The following is a 19,659-nucleotide window of genomic DNA, read 5'->3' on the forward strand; positions in this document are numbered from 1 at the left end:
GCAAATTTCAGGACGGCCAAAGCTACAAAGAAACCCTATCTGGAGAAAACAAAAAATCTAAACTATCAGGCAAGTCGGTTAATGTATTTTCCTTAGATATTCACTCCCTGACATCTGTCTTACCTCGTTCGTCTTGGACTCATCTGGAGACTGGGCATCTCTGGTTAGCTTAATGTTCTCTGCCATTTTCTTCATGAAGGCATGACTATTGTTCTCATTCTTTGTCATCAAGACTTCAAGCATAAACCACAGGCACCTAAGTGGGAAACACGTTGAACAGAACAAATGGTTTTTTTGCTTAATGGATTAGTCCATCTTACAGAGAAGCTTAGCTGTTTATAGCGGAGCCTCCTAAAATCACTTCCGCTCTCTCCTCTTGCCCACTCATTAATACAAAACCTGTGATGATGGGATATGAGTATTTTCCAAGGACAAGTGAACCCCAAATCATACAAAACACAAGCATCACTTGGCGAACTGGCAAATATGTGGACAGAGCTTGTTTTTCACCAAGTTCCCAAAATGATTTACAGATTAGAGTACCTGCTATATTCCACTGAAAATGTAGAATTAATTTGATAGCATTTTATATGAGGGGATGGGGATGTAGCCATGACATTTTTCTCTGGCAATACACAAACTAGGTGTGGTCGCACACACCTGAGCAGTGGAGGCCAAGGTATTCTCACTATACAGTTGGTTTGAGGCCACACTATGCCACAAAAGAAAGATTAGGTATTATGCTCCCATGCTTGATCTATGTGTGGCTGGGGCTCTAACCCAGAGCTTCATATATACTAGGGAACATACACGACCAGTTGAGTCACATCACCAGTCCTAATGATTATTATTTTAGGTAGGTAGAGTGTTCACTCTCTCCTCTCTCTCTTTCTCTCCCCTCTCCTTCCCTACCTCCCTCCCTCCCTCCCCCTCAACTAGCACATTCCAAGAAAAATGGTATACAAGCCAATAAATAAATTCTTAATCCATGAGGAGAAATTTTCATCACAGCTTTATAAATTACCAAACTAAAGCATAAAATCTAAAATAAATTATTAATCTATTTCAGGACTTAGAAAGATGAGTATCTATAAATAGGAAACAAAAAGAGTAAGGAAAGGATGGTTAAATGGAAATAATTCTAAAGTAACATTTTAAAAAATATACAATAAATTAAGAAAAATTCAGGGGCTGGACTTCAGCAGTTAGCAGCACTGGCTGCTCTTCCAGAGGTCCAGGGTTAAATTCCCAGCATTTACATGGCAGCTCACAACTGTCTGTAACTCCAGTTCCTGGGGATCCAGAGTCCCCAACATAGACATACACGCAGGCAAAATGCCAATACACAAAAAATTAAAATAAATTATAAAAAAATTCATGATATTCCCATGGAATTTCTGAAACACACAACTTACTCTTTTATATCACGAAGTTGATCAACATCTTGTGATCTTGTAAAATCAGGATCATGGGCTAGCAGGTGAATCATATATGGAACCACATACTCAGGCAGTAGTGATAATAATTTTTCTAAAATGAAAAAATCATGGTTAACGAAAACAGCTTTTATAAATTCCTTCATTGTTTGAATTCTAACCATTTGCTTCTATTTTTTTCTCAGATATTTACAAACGGAAAGGAATGTGTGTTCAGATGACACCGTAATATTTTTACTTTTATCCTACAAGAAATCAAAGCCAAAAAATAAACAAATTATATAGCAGATGACTGGAACAGTCAGGGGGAAAAAAGCACATACTTTAATATCTGAGTAATGTGAACAAATTAAACCACACTGCCGACTGCATAAGAAAATATAGTTCCCAGGACTACCCCCCCAGCTCCCTTGAGACAGTGCTTCTCTATCTAACAGCCCTGGCTGTTCTAGATCTGGCTTTGTAGAGTAAGCTGGCCTTGAACTCATAGAGGTCCATCTGCCTCTGCCCCTCAAAAATGCTGGGATTAAAGGTACTTGCCACCACAAACAATTTAAAGCTAAATATGACTCCAATACAAGATTTCAGTTTCTACACATACTACAGCTACAATGACAACACTCTATAAAGTTAACCATTTTAGCATAAACTACAAGGAAATGTGAGTGCTCTATCTGATGTACACTGTGAACTACTGTGGTTGTTTGCATGTAATTGGCCCTCATAATCTTATAGGAAGTGATATTATTAAGAGGAAAACCCTTCTTGGAGGAAGTGTGTCACTGTGGGAGTAGACTTTGAAGCCTCATATATGCTCAAGCTATGTCCAATGTCCCAATTCCTCTTGTCTGCAGGATCGAGATGTACCTTCTACTCCTCTCTCAGCTCCTTCCAGCAAAATGTCTGCTAGCATGTCACCATGTCCCACCACGATGATAATGGACTAAACCTCTGAAAACGTAAGCTACCCAATTAAATGTTTTCCTCTGTAAGTGTTGCCATGGTCATGGTTGTCTCCTCACAGCAATAGAACACTGACTAGGACAACTATCAAGTATATACATACCGGTAGCAATGGGGTTCTGTTTAATGTACTCCCTGCGTATGCTGATGTTCTTTAGTAAACACTGGCGTGCGTGTGCTCTTCTTTCCTTCACAGGATCTTTGGCACACAAAGCAAAGATCGCCATATACTCCAAAGGGAGCAGTAACTTCACAAGTGCTTTATGAAGCTTCTGGGCAAATATTTGCCTTACTTGGTAGCACTCATCCTGTATCAGCACAAAAACAAAGATACACAAGATGGGTAAAAATTTGCTTACATACATGCATGCACTTTAAATGATGATTAGTATGGAACAATAGCAATAATCTTATTATGCATATTCACATATCAAACGAGTCTGTACTCAAAGCAAAGTAAACACATTCAACTTTGAAGACAAGGACAACTTTGAAGTCAAGAAAGAAGTTTTCCACTTACATTAATAACAAGTGCACAGAGCTGGAACTGTTCTGGGGTAATAATTTCATGGTAACAAGGTTCCTGAGCAAGCTTCATTATGGCACTACCAGCAGCTAACCGCAAGCGAGACATATCTGATTTACTATAAACAAACAAAAAAATAAACATTTCTATAAACATCATTATCACATAAAATTCTGATTGTTTCTTGAGTGTGAGACAGATAGTAGGTAACTTAATATGTATGTAAAGGCACTTGTTTGTGCTATGAACTCAACGTAGAGGAAAAGCTCCAGTTAACTATGGTTTCTACCCATGGTCTACATTCAAACTTTCATTCAACAAAGCAAGTCTTCTTATTCTATCAAACAAACTACTTAGAATGCTAAGAAAAGCTATTTCGTCACAATCTGAATCCCTCGTCAATTACACTATTAATTGTGAAATCTTGATTTAAACAAACCAAATAGAAGCCAATCATCACTTTAAATCTATTGTCACATATATTTATACACATAATTATGACTCTACATTAATCTCACACAGTTTGTAAGTAAAATAGGCAGACAATTATAAAGTACCAGATGTTTCAAAGGAAAAGACAAGAGATTAGACTATGTTTTTATATATATATATAAATATATATATTTATTTAATGGTTATTTTATCAAGTTTCATGAATGTGGATGTGTCACTATTAACATGTTTAAAAGGAAAGATATAAAAAGTTTCAGAGTTCTACAAGGATGGTACCAACTCAGAGGAGAATAAGTACAGAATCCATTTTCTTAATTCCCACTACACAAAAATATTTATTTTCAATTCGATGGAGAAAAGGGTATTACTTAAATTTATATCATGTTACTTAGTTTAGATTTCCAAATAGTTAAACTTTTTTTTCTAAGTCAACTGTCAATATTTAATATAGCTCCGGTGAGGATTGTGCCTATGTATCAATGAGTTAAGAGACCTCATTTCAAGGCATTTCAGTACACTGTAAAGGTATGCCAAAGTTTTCATTACTGCCAAACTAGCTCCTTCTGTTGGCTTACTCGCCATGAGAAAGTTGGGCTTTATTTTATTTTTGCATATTGCTTCAATTTATCAAAGCATTAAACATAATATAACGAACTAGTTGTCATATATAACACTTTCATGAGCAGATTATATAGTTTTTGGAGGAAATAACATTATCTTAAAAAAAAAAAACCCACACATACAGCAGTACCTAGTATCCAACAGTGTTGGGGACTGTGGACCACCAGACAGACACTGAATTTCTTGTGAACAACTTGTTTTCCTCTGCTCTGAGCAGCCTGCAGTTGCTCTGATGGGTCTGCAGCTAAAAGATCCCGAGAGCTGGGGAGTGGCCAGAGCCCTATATAAGCTGCCCCTGAGCACAATAAAGTGGGCATTCTTCTATCAAGGATGTCCCCATGGCCCCATCTGTCTGTCTGTCTCTGTCTGTGTGTGTGTGTGTCTTTAAATTTTCAGCCTAGTTCCCATAGTGCGTAATGAGTAGAGTGCAGAGCAGAACCGGTGCAGTTTTACACAACAGTACTTAATAAATACCGAATTCATGAAATAAAAAATAGCCGTGTCCGTCCTCTCATGTAAATTTAAGTAAATATCACGAGTTATGTTTGTTGATGCCCTTGATATATCAAGTATTTGAAAGAAATAAGGAACCTGACAATTTCCTCAAATAAGAAACAAAAAAGAGACACTAATTTCACTATACTGAAAGGTCGAAATTAATTTATCCATTTTCCCCCTTTTGCATCTATAAACATTCCTTGGAAAGCTTCTACTCACCCCCCCCCCCTTTTTTTTGAGCCACTATTAAAAGCCATTTTATTATCTTTGAGCCATTCCACTTGTTCAATGACATTACAGGGTCATCTGTCTTTGCTACACTTTTCACAGTGTTACAAAGTGTAGAAATTTAGCTGTGTGGTGGTGGGGTTTCCCTTTAATCCCAGCATTTGGGAGGCAGAGACAGGCAGATCTGTGAGTTTGGGGCCAGCTTGGTCTACACAGTGAATTCCAGGACAGGTTCCAAAGCCATTAAAAAAAAAGTCTCAAAAATAAAATTACATAAAAAATTTAAACAAAGAGCAGAAATTCAAAAAATAACTGATCAGTCACCAAATATGAATGTTTACTAACACTGAGATGATTATAAGTCTATTAGCAGACACAGTTTTCGGAAATGATGAAAAAAGGCTAACATTCTTCAATGTATTCAAGAGAGATAACTCCTAAGCTTATAATGCAAGGCTAACACTCGGTCAGGAAAACAACGGTATGCAACTTTTGCCCAACCTTATGGTCAAGGAAACTAGGATGAGCTCACCTGATCCTCTTCTGTTCTGTCAAATCACCCTCACTGACCAACATCGCTGATAATAACCGAAGAGTTGAATTGGCAGATTTAGACTGGTTGTTTTTCATACCCAACAGCCACCTTACCAGAAGTTTAATTGCCTGTACCTATAAAATATTAACATGCTAAAAAAAGAAAGCAACTTAAAATTCCAATTAGGAGAAAATTATTTTCAACAAATTTGATTAATGACACTACTTATCCTGATCAGCAGATACTGAGAGAGTAACATTGAGAAAGAACATCACTCTGTTCAACCTGAAGATGCACTTTCCCAGAGCTGTACATGTTGCATCTCCAACAGAGGAGACAAATGGTACACATTACTACAGTGGTTACTAGAGACCAGGCCAGGGTAAGGAGGGAGGAATGGGTGCTAACTGGTACAGCAATGTATTTGGAAAGAATTAGTCATTTTTGTGGCACACCTTTAATCCCAGCAGCCAGGAGTCAAAGACCAGCCTACTCTACAGAGGAAGTCCCAGGACAGTCAAGGCTATACAGAGAAACCCTATCTCAAAAAACCAAAATAAATTTTTATTTGTTTATTTGAGCATCTCTCTACAAACCCCTGGCTGCCCTGGAACTATTTAGACCAGGCTATCCTAGAACTCAAAGAGCTCCGCCTGTTTCTGCCTCCTGAGGTCTGGGATTAAAAGCATGTGCACCAAGTAACTTCAAATATAATCGTAAGTGGATAATTAGGGTTAACAATGATTAACTGGACATTTCAAAGGTAGCTAGTAGAGAGGACTATGAACATTCTCAATACAAAGAAATGATATATGCTAAGAATCCCCATAAAAAGTACAGTAAGTATCAATTAAAAATCTTTAAAAACTTAAAAATAGTCACTAAACCTATGGTGATTAAAAATAATTATTTAGAGGCCTTTGTATCACTGTAGTATCAAAAACTGTTGAATAAATCAGGTCTGGTTCATCTTAAACATCTTGACTAAAAAGGTGTTTACATAATTATTTGTAGTTTTATTTACTAAAAGACTATTTCTCCCATACATAAAAAGCTAGTTAAAGACGTAAATATTATTTTGTATACTTTACTGGCTATCTGACCAAAATACACAATTACAAAATAATATAGGCTCACACATAATGAAAAGTATAGGGCTGTACTCAGTGTTAGAACACTGACCCAGCACCAACTCAAACACTTAAAAAAAAAAATTCAATGGCAACTACAATTCTTTAGAGAAGTATTAATTTACAATGAATTTTCAAACAAAGCACATGGGGTTTCTCAGCACCAATAGGGTGACTTACAAGCACTTGTCACTCTAACTTCAGGAGACCTGCACTCATGTGCACATACACACACAATGCCCCATCCCACAGTTACTAAGTAAAAAAAAAAAGCACCTCACTACAGAAAGCACAGGATACCCACAAGCATTCCTTTATCCAACATAAAGATCATTAAGACCTATCCAAATTTACCTTTGCTAGTACTTCAGGAGAAACTTCCTCATCTGGGGACCACAATTTTCCATTCTTCTCACCTGTTGACTACAGACAATTGAAGAAATTGTTTTTTTCATGTGGAGTAATATACACGTGAAAATATATAGATAAAAGAACTTAGAAATGGAGAACAAAATTAGCAGAGTCACACTTTCCAATTTCAAACATACTATAAACTTATAGTAATCAAGATCGTGGTGTAAGAATACAAATACAAAGCAATGGAATAGAGAGGAAAAAAACCTTTTTTTATTAAAAACACTTTTGTTATAAGGGTCAATTCATTCTTAACAAAGGCACACATACAAAGTTGTGAGAAAAGAACAATTTTTTAAAGAAATGTGCTAAGAAACCTGGGTTCCGACAGATGAAACCTGAAGATAACTGTCCTACCAACTACAAACACCACCTAAAAGGAAAGCTTACTAGGCTAAAACTATAACTCAGCACACAACACAGGAAGAAATCTTTGTTACCCTGCACTTATCAAAAGAAGGGGAATTATAAATAAACCTTGCTGGTGTAGTGGCGAACGCCCGTAATCCCAGAACTTGGGAGGGAGGCAAAGCTAGAGCTTAGCCTTTGTTACACAGAGTTTGGGCTCAACCCGGGCTACACGAGCCCCTATCTTCAAAAAACCAATTTAGCCCTTTCACAAAACAACTGAAAGTACTAAAGAACCTGAGTAGACAGCTCTCCAAAAAACACACACAGATGCTAAGTAAACACGCAGAAACCATTCTAAATACTATAAAATAAACACACCCTTAATAAAAAATTATTTAATATTTATTCTTTCAAAAGTCAAAACAGCCATTCAAAAAGGAGGTAAAGAAACTGGAACCTTCAGAATAGGTTGGTGAAAATATTAAAAATGAACAGACACTATGGTAACCAGTCTGGTGATATCTAAAAATGTTCAATAGCAAATAATCACAACTCAGAAATTTTACTTTTAGTTACTTATCCAAAAGATCAGAAAATATTCTGATTGTACATATTAGCATTAATTACAATGTCAAAAGGTGAAAAACAATCCCAAATTGTTAATTAATAAACAAACAAAATGCAGACAACACAAAGGAGTAATTTTCAGCAGGACAGAAAATACATGAAATTTTGATCAATACCATAACAAAATGAATCTAGAAAACATGCCAAGTAAAACAATCTAGGTTATAAAAGGACAAGTATAGACATTAAGATAGCTAGACTAAATTCATAGAGTTAGCATGTAGAGGTTCTGGAGAGTTACGCAGGGGAATTTGAGTACCGTGCTCAATAAGCATAAGGGTGTTTCTATTTGGGAGGATAAATAATAAACCTATGATGATCGCCAGCGCAACAGCTCAGGGAGGAAAGGCTCAGAACGCTGCCAAGCCTGACAACTTGAACTCAATCTCCAGGACCCAAATGATGGAAGGAGAGAGCTGACTTTCATCACATGCCCTCTGACCTTCACAAGCTCACATATGCACTGTGGTACAGCCCTCACCTAATTAAAAACATGTAATAAAAACTTTTTTAAAAAGTTTGTGGGTGGTGGTACATGCCTTTAATTTAGCACTCAGGAGGAAAAGTAAGGCAGATTTCTGTCAGCTTGAGGCCAGATTGATTTACACGGTGAATTCCAGACCAGCCAAGTAGAGCCACTCCTCTTTTTAAAAAGATAAACAAACAATAAGGCCGAATATGAGATTTAATTCCTGCACTTGGGAGTCAGAAGCAGGTGGCTCATCTCTATGAGTTAAGGCCAGCCTGACCTCCATACACAATTTCAGGCCAGCGAGGGCTACACAGTGAGACCATGTCTTGAAAAGCAAAATAGAAAACTAGCGCAGGAGATGAAGAGAGGAAGAGACTAAACAACAATGAGGGTGGAAATATGAATTATGTTAATAAAAAGTAGTTTAGAGTGCTTAATGTTACCCTAAAAAGAATGACATGCCTAATGTGCCTTGTACTTGAACCTTCCCTAATTCTGTGCTGTTAGATTCCTTTAAAAATACATTATGGGGGCTGGAGAGATGGTTCAGTGATTAAGAACAATTGCTGCTCTTGCAGACAACCAAGGTGCTGTTTCCAGATATATGCTATTTCCACATGATATCTCTATCTCTAGTTCTAGAGCAGCGCTTGACTTTTCCTGGCAAAGAAAAGTGGAGCTTGCATATGGTGCAGAGAATACACGCAGGCAAAACACTCAACACATAAAATAAAAATGAATGGCAGGGGTCGTGGCACAACGCCTTTCATCCCAGCATTCAGGAGGTAGAAGCAGGCAAGATTTCTGGGCCAAACTGGTCTGTAGAGGGAGTTCCAGAACAGCCAGAGCTATAAAGAGAAACGCTCTCTTGAAAAACAAAATGAAAAAAAAAAAAAAAAGAAACTTTCAATAAGAAACTATAATTTTAAAGTGACAAACAGTTATATTAATAGGGTAAGGTTATATTAATATGTAATTTTAAAACTAATACACAGTAAGGATTAGATCCTAGAAGGCACATCAGTCACCTCAAATCTAACACGTAAAACATGTACCTAGGCTTAATGCACACACTCACCCCACAGATATTCAAAAGTAAATGTTTCTGTGATATATAGACAGCCTTAAACTCATGACTCTAAACTGAATAAATAAATTAGAAACTTACCCTGTCATTCATCAGAAGATCTTTAACAATGAAGTTTGCCACAACAGATTTCATTGGGGAAGCAAACTGATCTGGTGCTAACATGGAAATGTGGCCAAGTGAAACTAATGGAGTGATAAGTTGTTCTGGTACATCAGCATTCAGACTCCTGCTGAGTGGCTATGAAAGTAAGCGAGAGAAGTCACCAATTGGTTTTAAGCATTTAGATGTTCTACAGTCGTTTTACCATGTACAAGTCAATCTGTTTTCCTGATTTAAGTGATATGATCATGATTAATTTTAAGAATTCTAGGTATTTGGTTATTTTACCAGTTTATTAATTGCAGTTCAAGAGAGAATGGCCTCCACAGGCTCATATGTTTAAATGTTTGGTCCCCAGTTACTGAAATATTTTGAGAAAGATTAGGGATGTGGCCTTGTTGATGGGGTTTGACATTTCAAAAGCCTGTATCTCCATTTCTCTGCCTGCAACTTACAAATAAGATGTGTATAGCTACTTCTCTATGCCCATGTTTGTCTGAAAGCTGCCATGTTCCCCACCATGATGGTGATGGACTAACCCTCTGAAACTACAAACAAATTCCCAATTAAATGATTTCTTTTGCAAGTTGCTTTGGTCATGGTGTCTCAACACAGTAAAATATAAGAGTAATTAAGACAATAATAAAATTGAAAAAATACGAAAAAAAAATAAAGGGGAAAAATAAAGTCAAATAAAAGAAGTAAGAATTAGTCTTTTACCAAATCTGCATTATTTTCCAATTCTTTGTGTCTAATTTGCTATGCTGGTGGATTTTTATGTTGAGAAAGTATTTTAAATAACACTGAATAATAAAAAAGTAAAGGTTCATGAAGTCATATCATCTCCAATCCATAATAATAGGGATGCCTTTCCTGAAGCAGAGTCTGTCTGCCCAAGGATCATATACATAGACCGACAAGGAATTAGCCATCAGGTTTGGTTGTAGGTACTTAAGCAAGACTGTCAACAGTCTGTGTGTATTAGCCAGAGCGGAAATGACTAAAGGTAAGGAGAATATCCTCCAATATGAAATATGTGAGGCTAGATTGACAGCTGGAATAGAGTGCTGAGTAGAAGGGCGCTCTGAGGTGCTCACACTGTAATGTAAGAACACATGTAAATAGGTTTATAGACCTAGACTCCAGCCTTACCAAATGACAGAGACTGAGACAAACCAATGGAAAAACATTCTATGTAGTAGGTATACCTCAAATATCTGTGCAAGCTGGACTTCCTTATTTGAGAAGATGGCATGGATACAATGCACAGCTTGTTTAGCTTGGTGTGGAGTACCCCTCTTTGCCTTTTGATGTAAAATGGGAATTAATGTTCTGCAAGAAATAATAATACAGTTGTCATTTTTGGGAGCATATAAATCCTAGGTTTGTTTTTTTTTTAAAGATTTATTTATTTATTATGTATACAACATTCTGCCTTGATGTATGCCCGCACGCCAGAGGAGGGAGCCAGATCTCTCAGTACAGATGGTTGTGAGCCACCATGTGGTTGCTGGGAATTGAACTCAGGACATCTGGAAGATCAGCCAGTGCTCTTAACCTCTGAGCCATCTCTCCAGCCACCCCCCAGGTTTCTTCTTATTCATCATTTCCCCTACTTAATCAGATCTGTTCAAAGGCTATTTTAAGTAAATAATTTTCATTTTAAAGCTAACTCATGAATATAGGAAAATAACAAGCTACCCTTAATTAATATTCTACTTGAACCAGGGCATATTCACATTTACCTTCTAAGTAGACATTCCTAATTTTTCAGTTCCCTTTAATAATTCCCTTCAGGTTTTTCAAAGAAGCCATGGGAAATCAGTAGTAAAAGGCCAAGTTTTATTAAACAGCTGAAATGATATCAGTGAGCGTAGGTACACACAGTTACATTCAGTTTGGTAAAATGAAATTAAACATTTCTAATAATCATCTAGTACGTGTATGTGTAGCTACCATTTGAGGTATTGTGAACACGTATTAATTCAACTAATGACTATTAATACCTGAAAAGAACCATTATTATGGCTATTATTATAGCCATAGCAAGGATGAGAAAACTAAAACATAAAGATATGGAAAATGCCAAAAGTAACACAGATGGCAAAAGGTGAGACTGCATTCAAAGATGAAACTGGATTTTGAAGGGAAAGATCCATTAAAAAGAAAAAAAAAAAAACAAAAAACAAAAAAACAACCCCAATTTACTTAATCATACACTAACATAAAAGATAAAACTAAAATTTTTTCCATAGGACAATATGGGAACAAATATAATAAAAAACAAATGCTGGCTATATGGCAAAACATGTGGAGGAAGGAAATATACTCACAAGAACCTACAAAAGAGGTACATACATGAAATAGTTTCTTCCTTTTATTTTCCTAGCCTCATGAACAGACCTCACCACCAAATGCTGGGGACACCTCACAGCTTTATGCATACACTACCATGGAGGCACACACCCAGCCTTAGTTTCAGCTTTCATGATAAATATAAATACTTTTATAATCAGATGAAATCTGTACAGCAACAGAACTCTACAGCAAATATTTGTTATAACTTCAATACAATTTTTAAAAGGTGTCATTTTATATACCAAAAACTTGATGCCATCAAATATAAAGGCCTACTTTTAACAATATTTAACTTTAACAGCAATATTCAAGAGCACAAGTCATACACATCACCCGAAAACCAAAAAAAGTCTGAAACATGATAGTCAGTATAAATCTGACATGTTTATGAACATCTCAAGCCTATCTCCATGGATAGCCAAACTAGGGATTTCCATGTCTAAATAGCCTTGCTAGCCTGAGCACCATTTGGTTTTTTTGTTCATAATTTCACATCTGTAAGCTCACTACTATTAAAATTGGTGAACTAAAGAAAATACACTTAAATGTACTTTATTCTCACGATCATTTTCTCCATTATCAATTACCAAGGACCTAATAAATACTTTTATGATGAACACTATTTAATTGTCCTATTTTTCTTTGTTGGGACAGGAAGGTGGTAGCTACTAAATTTATACCCAACTTGAAAAAAATGTGCAGATTAAAGGATGCATCCATCATAAATATATTAAAATATGTAATTATGTTTATGTGCCGGTGTGTGGGCATGTACACTTGAGTGCAGGTGCCAGTGAACGTCGGGAGTCAGATCTGCTGGAGCTGGAATTACAAGCATTACAAGTGCTAGGAAGAAAGCTAGTATTTTCTGTAAGAGCAGAGCAGTGTGTGCTCTTAGCTGCTGAGCCACGTTTCCAGTCCCAGACGATACAGTTTTGATTAAGTACAGGTATATAAAATATTTTTATAAAAGCAAGCCTGAAGTGATACAAAAATAATCTTTCTTTCTTTCCCCACACCTCTGTTTTGCTTCTAGAGTGCTAGTATCCAAAGGCGCTACCAGGGTGGTTACTGACATCTTCATACTGTTTTTGCTTTTTTGTGTCTATTCCTTTTATCCTCTTAAGAACAAAAGGTTTCCTTCTTTGATTCTAAAGTTAACTATTCCACCTGTATCTATTTTTCCAATGCTTCTTTTTTTTTTTTTTTTTGGTTTTTCGAGACAGGGTTTCTCTGTGGTTTTGGTGCCTGTCCTGGAACTAGCTCTTGTAGACCAGGCTGGCCTCGAACTCACAGAGATCCGCCTGCCTCTGCCTCCCGAGTGCTGGGATTAAAGGCGTGCGCCACCACCGCCCGGCTTCCAATGCTTCTTTTGAAACAGCAGTCTTTAAAAAAAGGTCTTGCCTTAAAATGTAGAACTATTCTAAGTCTGGAGGAATATGTCATAACACAGGGGTTTGAACCAGGGAGGGACTCATGTGTGTCAAATATGTATTCTCCCATTGAGCTATGTCCTTAACTCCCAAATTCCCTTAAAAAAATTACTGAAAATATTTATTAATGTTCTGCCGGCATGTATGCCTGCACAGCAGAAGAGACCACCAGATCTCATTAGAGATGGTTTTGAGCCACCATGTGAATGCTGGGAACTGAACTCAGGACCTCTGGAAGAGCAGTCAGTGCACTGAACCTCTGAGTCATCTTTCCAGCCTAGATCTGCGACAAGCCTAACCATAATGATCCTTTCATTATATGTACAGATATATAAACAAGATCATTTTTAGACCACAAGCTCTTTGAAGACAAGGATTAATATGTTCTTCTATGTCTCCCTCCTTTACAAGTATAATCCTAAAATGCCAAATTAAAATATATAAATGTACTTTATTCCCATAGTCTTGCCACCATTATCAATTACCAAGCAATTAATAAATATTTTATGATGAACATTATTTAATATCCCATATGATGAACACTATTTAATTATTCCTATTTTTTTGTTTTGGGACAGGAAGGTTACAGCTCTGAGCTTATAGTCAATTTGAAAGAAAATAATAGATTAAAAAATTAATCATAAATGTAATAAAATATTTAATCCAGCGATAACATTTTGATTACTAAAATTTTCAAGTCATTTCCTTCTAAACAAACAGTTGTAGTTTGTTCTTTTACCTTTATCCTAAATGTGATACAATGATCTAGGCAGGGGACAGAGAGACTAAAGGAGACAGAAAATCAGCACGAAAGTGGAAGTTTTTTTTCTGTCCCCATCTTCCTCCATAAAAGAGAAATCAAGATTCAATTGCCCACAAATATAAACTTTTGTGTTAACTGGGTTAAAAGAAAATATACTCACGATCGTATCTGGGGAAGGTCTGTTTCTATTTTGTGGCCTGTGTTCCTAAAAATTTGTATTGCAGCTTCTGCTACCTTGTCATCTTCCATTCTTAGGCACTGTAACAAGGACTCATATGTTTCTGCAGAGTGGAACGAGGTAGGATGTGTGAAAGACAGAACCTGGAGGAATAGATACACCTTTAAGAGTGCAGCTCTAATCTATTAAAAAGGAGATTTCTTTCAACCAACAAATGTTCTGGTATACATATGTTAGCTACACCACATAGAATACATATTACAATACAATACAATACAATACAGTTACTTTTACTCATGAGGCATTAATGAAACAATGCATGGTAGCTTAAAGTCATTTCCCCAAGATAGCTAATATGCCACCTTCGATGTAATCACTTAATCTCTTGATTATTTCTGCCACATAGAACAAAGAATATCTTCTTTTAAAAAGAAAAATCATGTCTGTGCATGCTCGTGTGTGTGTGTGTGTGTGCGTGCGTGCGTGCGCGCATGTCCCAGGCTCATGCCTATAGAGGCCCAAGCAAATCTTTGGGCATCACATTCAGAAACACAATTCTGCTCAAGACGGAGCTCACTAGGCTAGAATAGCTTGCCAGTGAGACTCTGGGATCCTCCTGACTCTCGTTCCCCAATGCTGGGATTACAAGCATGATACAAAGCTAGGCATTTTTATTTGGGTAGTAGGGATCAAACTTAGGTGCTCATGTTTGCAAAGGAAGTTCTGACAAAATGGAAAATTGTTTTATGTGCACTAGTGTTTTGGCCTGAATGTGTGTCTGTCAGACAGTTGTGACCTGCCATGTGGGTGCTGGGAATTGAATCTCAGTCCTCTAAAAACATGTTAAGTGCCGAGCCATCTCTCCTGCTCAAAGGCTCATTTTTCTCATGGAGAGTGATAAATATATTTAAGTGAGAAAATTTTTATTTGAAATAAAAGCACCAAGTTTATTGATTTTTAACAAAAAACACAGCTTTTGGCTGTCAAAATGATGATCTATATAGAAATGTCAAGTGAAATCCTCATAGAAAGTTCATATCATAATTGTCAACAATAAAGACATAACTATGCACTTTTAATTACAAACATGTATTGGACACGAGCCCTAACCAGTCTCTACCATTAAGGAACTTATACCAGCTAAGTTGAGAAATGGTTGCATTATCTTCATAATGTGGGAACGAGGCTAGCTTCTATCGGATACAAGAGCTAAGTAAAGAAGTAGAAAATCGACAGTCCATCTTCGTGTTCTTAAAAAGTAAACATTAAATAAATCATAAAAGTACAGAAATAGGCTCAGTGAGGTTTTTTACTTGCAGAAAAACTAGAGAAATCCATTTTAAAACTGACAAAAAGCAGTAGATTAAACTCTGTGCCTCTGTCCTACACACACACGAGCAGGGCTCTGGGTTTGATCCCTGGCACCTCCACTGTTCATTCAGCACAAGTCTGTCTTTTTTTTATTTTGTCTTGCTGTAATTCCTATGTATTTTTGCCTCACCCTCTGTACTCAATTCAGTTAGAGCTCCATCCAGTGTTGTGGTTATACAAAGACACACTTGAGCCTGTGACAACACTGTCTTGCTCCCATGTCACTCTGTAACGTGGAACCAATCCTTTCACTAGTCCTGAAAACAATTCTTACTTGCAGTCACAGTAAAAATTCTTGAGCCATACCTGGCTCTGTTTTATAGGTAAATGCATTATTTTGCATTTATTAAGATCATCAATAGCATGCTGGGCAGTGGTGGTGGTGCATGACTTTAATTCGAGGCCAGCCTGATCTACAGAGTGACAGTCAGGACTACACAGTAAAACCCTATCTGGAACCAATCCCCCTCCCCCCCAAAAAATGAATAGCTTTAAAATGTCCCAATCATACAGATGATGTCAACAACTCCAGTAGTCAGTCAACGACCTCAGATACAATTTCTCTGAAAGATAACTCAGGATTATTTGGCATACATGGTCATAAGTAGAGCAGGAATGCAAAAAATAATCAGAAATAATATTCATTTAAAAAGATTTATTATGTACATTGGGGTTCTGCCTGCATGTATGTCTGCACGTAAGGCTGTCAGGTCCTTTGTTTTTTTTTTTTTTTTTTTTTTTTGGATTTTTGAGACAGGGTTTCTCTGTAGCTTTTGGTTCCTGTCCTGGAACTAGCTCTTGTAAACCAGGCTGGCCTCGAACTCACAGAGATCCGCCTGCCTGCTGGGATTAAAGGCGTGCGCCACCACCGCCCGGCTGCCAGGTCCTTTGGAAATGTAATTATAGACAGTTGTGAACTGCCAAGCAGGTGCTGGGAATTGAACCTGGGTTCTTTGGAAGAACGGCCAACTGCTAAGCCATCGTTAACTACTGAGTCATCCTTCAGCCCCCATATATAGATCTTTTAAAAAAGATACTACAGTATTATGTAAGATGATTTTGCAAATTATTAAAAACTATTTTAAAGATGCAAAAAATATTTTTATAAGATCTAATTTCTAGATAAATAGCTGAAATCATAGTACCTGGCAGTCTGAGAGGTAGAAGGATAAATGAGAGTTCCATGGGCTACAGAATGATAGTCTGTTTTATTTTGTTTTGGCTTATTTTTTAAACATTAAAAGCAAAGGGACGTAATTTCTGCCAGAAATTTTTCATTTTTTTTCATAATCTAAAGTATAGTAAGCCTGCTGTTGCATATCCTGAAGGGAATTCATCCTAAGGTTATGAATCTTTGGAAATAAACAGAGATAAAATTGTTTTAAAAATACCTTAAGAAGTTCAAGTCCTGAGCGAATGGCTGAATCTGGACTTACACCCTCCTCTTCATCATCTGCTGTCCCTTCTATTGATTTATTCATCAATTTTACTAGTGCACTATTAAAAGAAGGAAATGTAAGTTAGTAAGTCTGCTTGAATTAGTAACTGGATCCCAACTGAAATATGATAAGCATAGAGAATCTAAAAAGAGAATGGTCAAAGAAGTTTCTGTAGCATGACCACTTGATGGGTAAGCTTACTTTTAGGTGACCCTCCCCAAAACATAATGTGTATATAATAGTAACAACAATGACTAAAAAATAAGCTATTAGTATTAGCTATTTCAATATTCATTTCTACATATAAAGAGAGTTAGTAATTGGCAAATGGCACTCCAAACAAAATTCAGACATTAGGGCAGGAAGATGGTTCAGTGGGTAAAGGTGCTTGCTAGCAAGCCTGATGCCGAGTTTGATCCATGACCCACATTAGAGATGCCAAGGATTATTGAAAGTTGTTCACTGACCTCCAAATTTGTGGCTACATGTGCACATTAACACACGCAATAAATAAAAGTAATTTAAAGATCCAGCAGTGAACAAATACAGGGAAAATAGTGTTAATTCCACTAGCATCAGTAATTCCATTCTAAGAAATTATAACCAAAAGGTAACTAATCAGAAACATGCTGTATTCATAAACATGCAAGTAGATAACATGAAACTGTAAAAGAGTTATCTTTTCCATATATTTCCCACCACAAAATAGAATAATACCTGATTTATAGAATCACAGTATCTAATAGAATAGACCTATTTGTTTGAGACAAGATCTCACATGTATCCCAGGCTGACTTCTCTTGGTCCTTCCTGACTCAAGTCTCCTAAGTGGTAAGATTATAGGTGTCTAGTTACTTTCTCTAAGTAAACTAATACTATTTAAAATAAAAACAAATACGAATTCAGGAATGTGGTTTTTATAGACTGCCAAACTTGTCAAGCTCTGGGTTTGATCTTCTATGCCACACAAAATCGGGTGTTGTGGTGCTTGCCTGTAATTCCAGCTTTGTAAGGGAACCTAACGTGGGAGGCCTGCCATGAGTTCAAGGCCAGCATGGGCTACACAGTGAACACCAAGTCAGCTAAGGTTACACAGCAAGATGCTCTCTCAAGAAACAGTTAGGGATGGGGTAAGGAATGGAGTGAGAAAGATTCTTTTCCTTTGATGCAATAACTGTTTTAATCAAATTATTATGATTTGTTTTATCACATAGGGTCTTTGCATATTGCTCAGACTTGCCTTTAACTCAGTCTTAGTGATCCTCCCGTCTCAGAGTAGCTGGGACTAATGCACACCACTCGTGGAAATCAAACAATGTTTGCTCTTGCTGAGACAGGGTCTCGCATAGCCCAGGGTGGCCTTAAATTCAATGTGTAGCAGAGGATAGTCTCTTCTCTACATGGTAAGAGCTGGAATTACAGGCATATGTTACCATTACTAGTTCTAGTAGTAAAGAATTTATTTGTTTAAATACAAAGTATGAACCTGAAGTGTGTGGTACACAACTGCAATATCACCACCTGAGAAGAAAATGCAAGTACAGAGAGCCAGCATGGACTACAGAAAAAGTAAAATCATGAGATGTGGAGAGATGTCTCAGTGAGTGAGCTTACAGGCCACCTATAACTAACTTTAGCTCAAGGGACCTGACACCCTTTTCATGGTGTCCCAAAGGGTACTACTCACCTGCACAAACCCAACACAGATACACAAATAAAATTAAAAAAAAAAAATCTTTAAATATCCAAAAGTCAACTATTTAAAGAATCCAAAGTTTCTTCTCCAAATATACTTACTTGCCACAAATTCACTCCTCTTTATTTGAAGGTGCCTGTGCTGTAATCAGCTGGCCTGGTCTGTCACCTGGGTACCCTGTCTCTTTAAGACACAACCCTGCCCACTCCTGACCCCACCCCCCCATCTCCAGCCTGCTTTCTTTCTGTCCCTCTTCAGAAGAGGTAATAACTACAGCTTCTGCCTCTCTCTCCTCTCCCCCTTTCTCCCTTTCCTTTCCTGCCCTTTTCCTTTTCCCTCCTCACCCACAAACCACTTCATAAACTCTATATCCCACCTCTCTCTGCATGGCACATCTGTCAGAAAGTGGCACTGGATGTCCTACAAGTAGGAACCGAACACGGAGCCTAACTCCACCTAGACTAAAGGTCAAAGAGTTGGAACTTACCAAGATTATTGTGTTTCTACCTCAAACAAAGGTCCCACCTAGATTTAGTTCAGAGAGTTCTACTCTCTCAAGGTTATTGTCAACAGGTGTAGCTAATAGCCAGACCTTGTATTTCAGGAATAGAAAAGTAGGCATGTTTCTATCTCAAACAAAAGCCTAAGGGTTCAACTAAGATTCCAGTTCCCTCAAAGAGATAATACTGGATTCCATCCAGGGAGAGGTTGGTTTGTGTGAGCGTGACTTGTTTTGTTCTAGCAACAGAAGGTTTAACTGGATGTAGCCCCGCGACCATCAACTGGTCTGTTCATTTCTTCATATCAAGTTAATGTAGTTTTTTTTTTTTTTTAAATCTTACTTCTACCTCTTGTGGTCGGGGTATTTTAAGCAATTGGAAATTAAACGCAGGCGATTTCAGTATTCACTGGAATTCCCTCCTTGTACTTTTCATGTTTTCTGTTTTATTATTTTCACATCTATGTGCTCTTTATTTA

At 37.1% G+C, this 19,659-nt stretch overlaps 1 protein-coding gene across 5 annotated transcripts in view; it reads right to left on the reverse strand.

Annotated features, from left to right (window-relative positions):
* The window catches only part of Pds5a (PDS5 cohesin associated factor A), a 96,336-nt gene that overhangs the window by 16,333 nt on the left and 60,344 nt on the right, over positions 1 to 19,659 (reverse strand). For all 5 annotated transcript variants that reach the window (XM_057771291.1, XM_057771286.1, XM_057771287.1 and 2 more), the window contains 10 exons: positions 16,938 to 17,043; positions 14,158 to 14,318; positions 10,652 to 10,775; positions 9,423 to 9,581; positions 6,745 to 6,813; positions 5,258 to 5,394; positions 2,920 to 3,043; positions 2,503 to 2,707; positions 1,416 to 1,530; positions 124 to 256 (listed from right to left, as the gene is read on the reverse strand). In XM_057771291.1, the coding sequence (XP_057627274.1) occupies positions 124 to 256; positions 1,416 to 1,530; positions 2,503 to 2,707; positions 2,920 to 3,043; positions 5,258 to 5,394; positions 6,745 to 6,813; positions 9,423 to 9,581; positions 10,652 to 10,775; positions 14,158 to 14,318; positions 16,938 to 17,043 (1,333 nt within the window). The remainder of the gene's footprint in view (positions 1 to 123; positions 257 to 1,415; positions 1,531 to 2,502; positions 2,708 to 2,919; positions 3,044 to 5,257; positions 5,395 to 6,744; positions 6,814 to 9,422; positions 9,582 to 10,651; positions 10,776 to 14,157; positions 14,319 to 16,937; positions 17,044 to 19,659) is intronic.

This window comes from Chionomys nivalis, chromosome 6 (assembly GCF_950005125.1).
Source record: "Chionomys nivalis chromosome 6, mChiNiv1.1, whole genome shotgun sequence".
NCBI lineage: Eukaryota > Metazoa > Chordata > Mammalia > Rodentia > Cricetidae > Chionomys > Chionomys nivalis.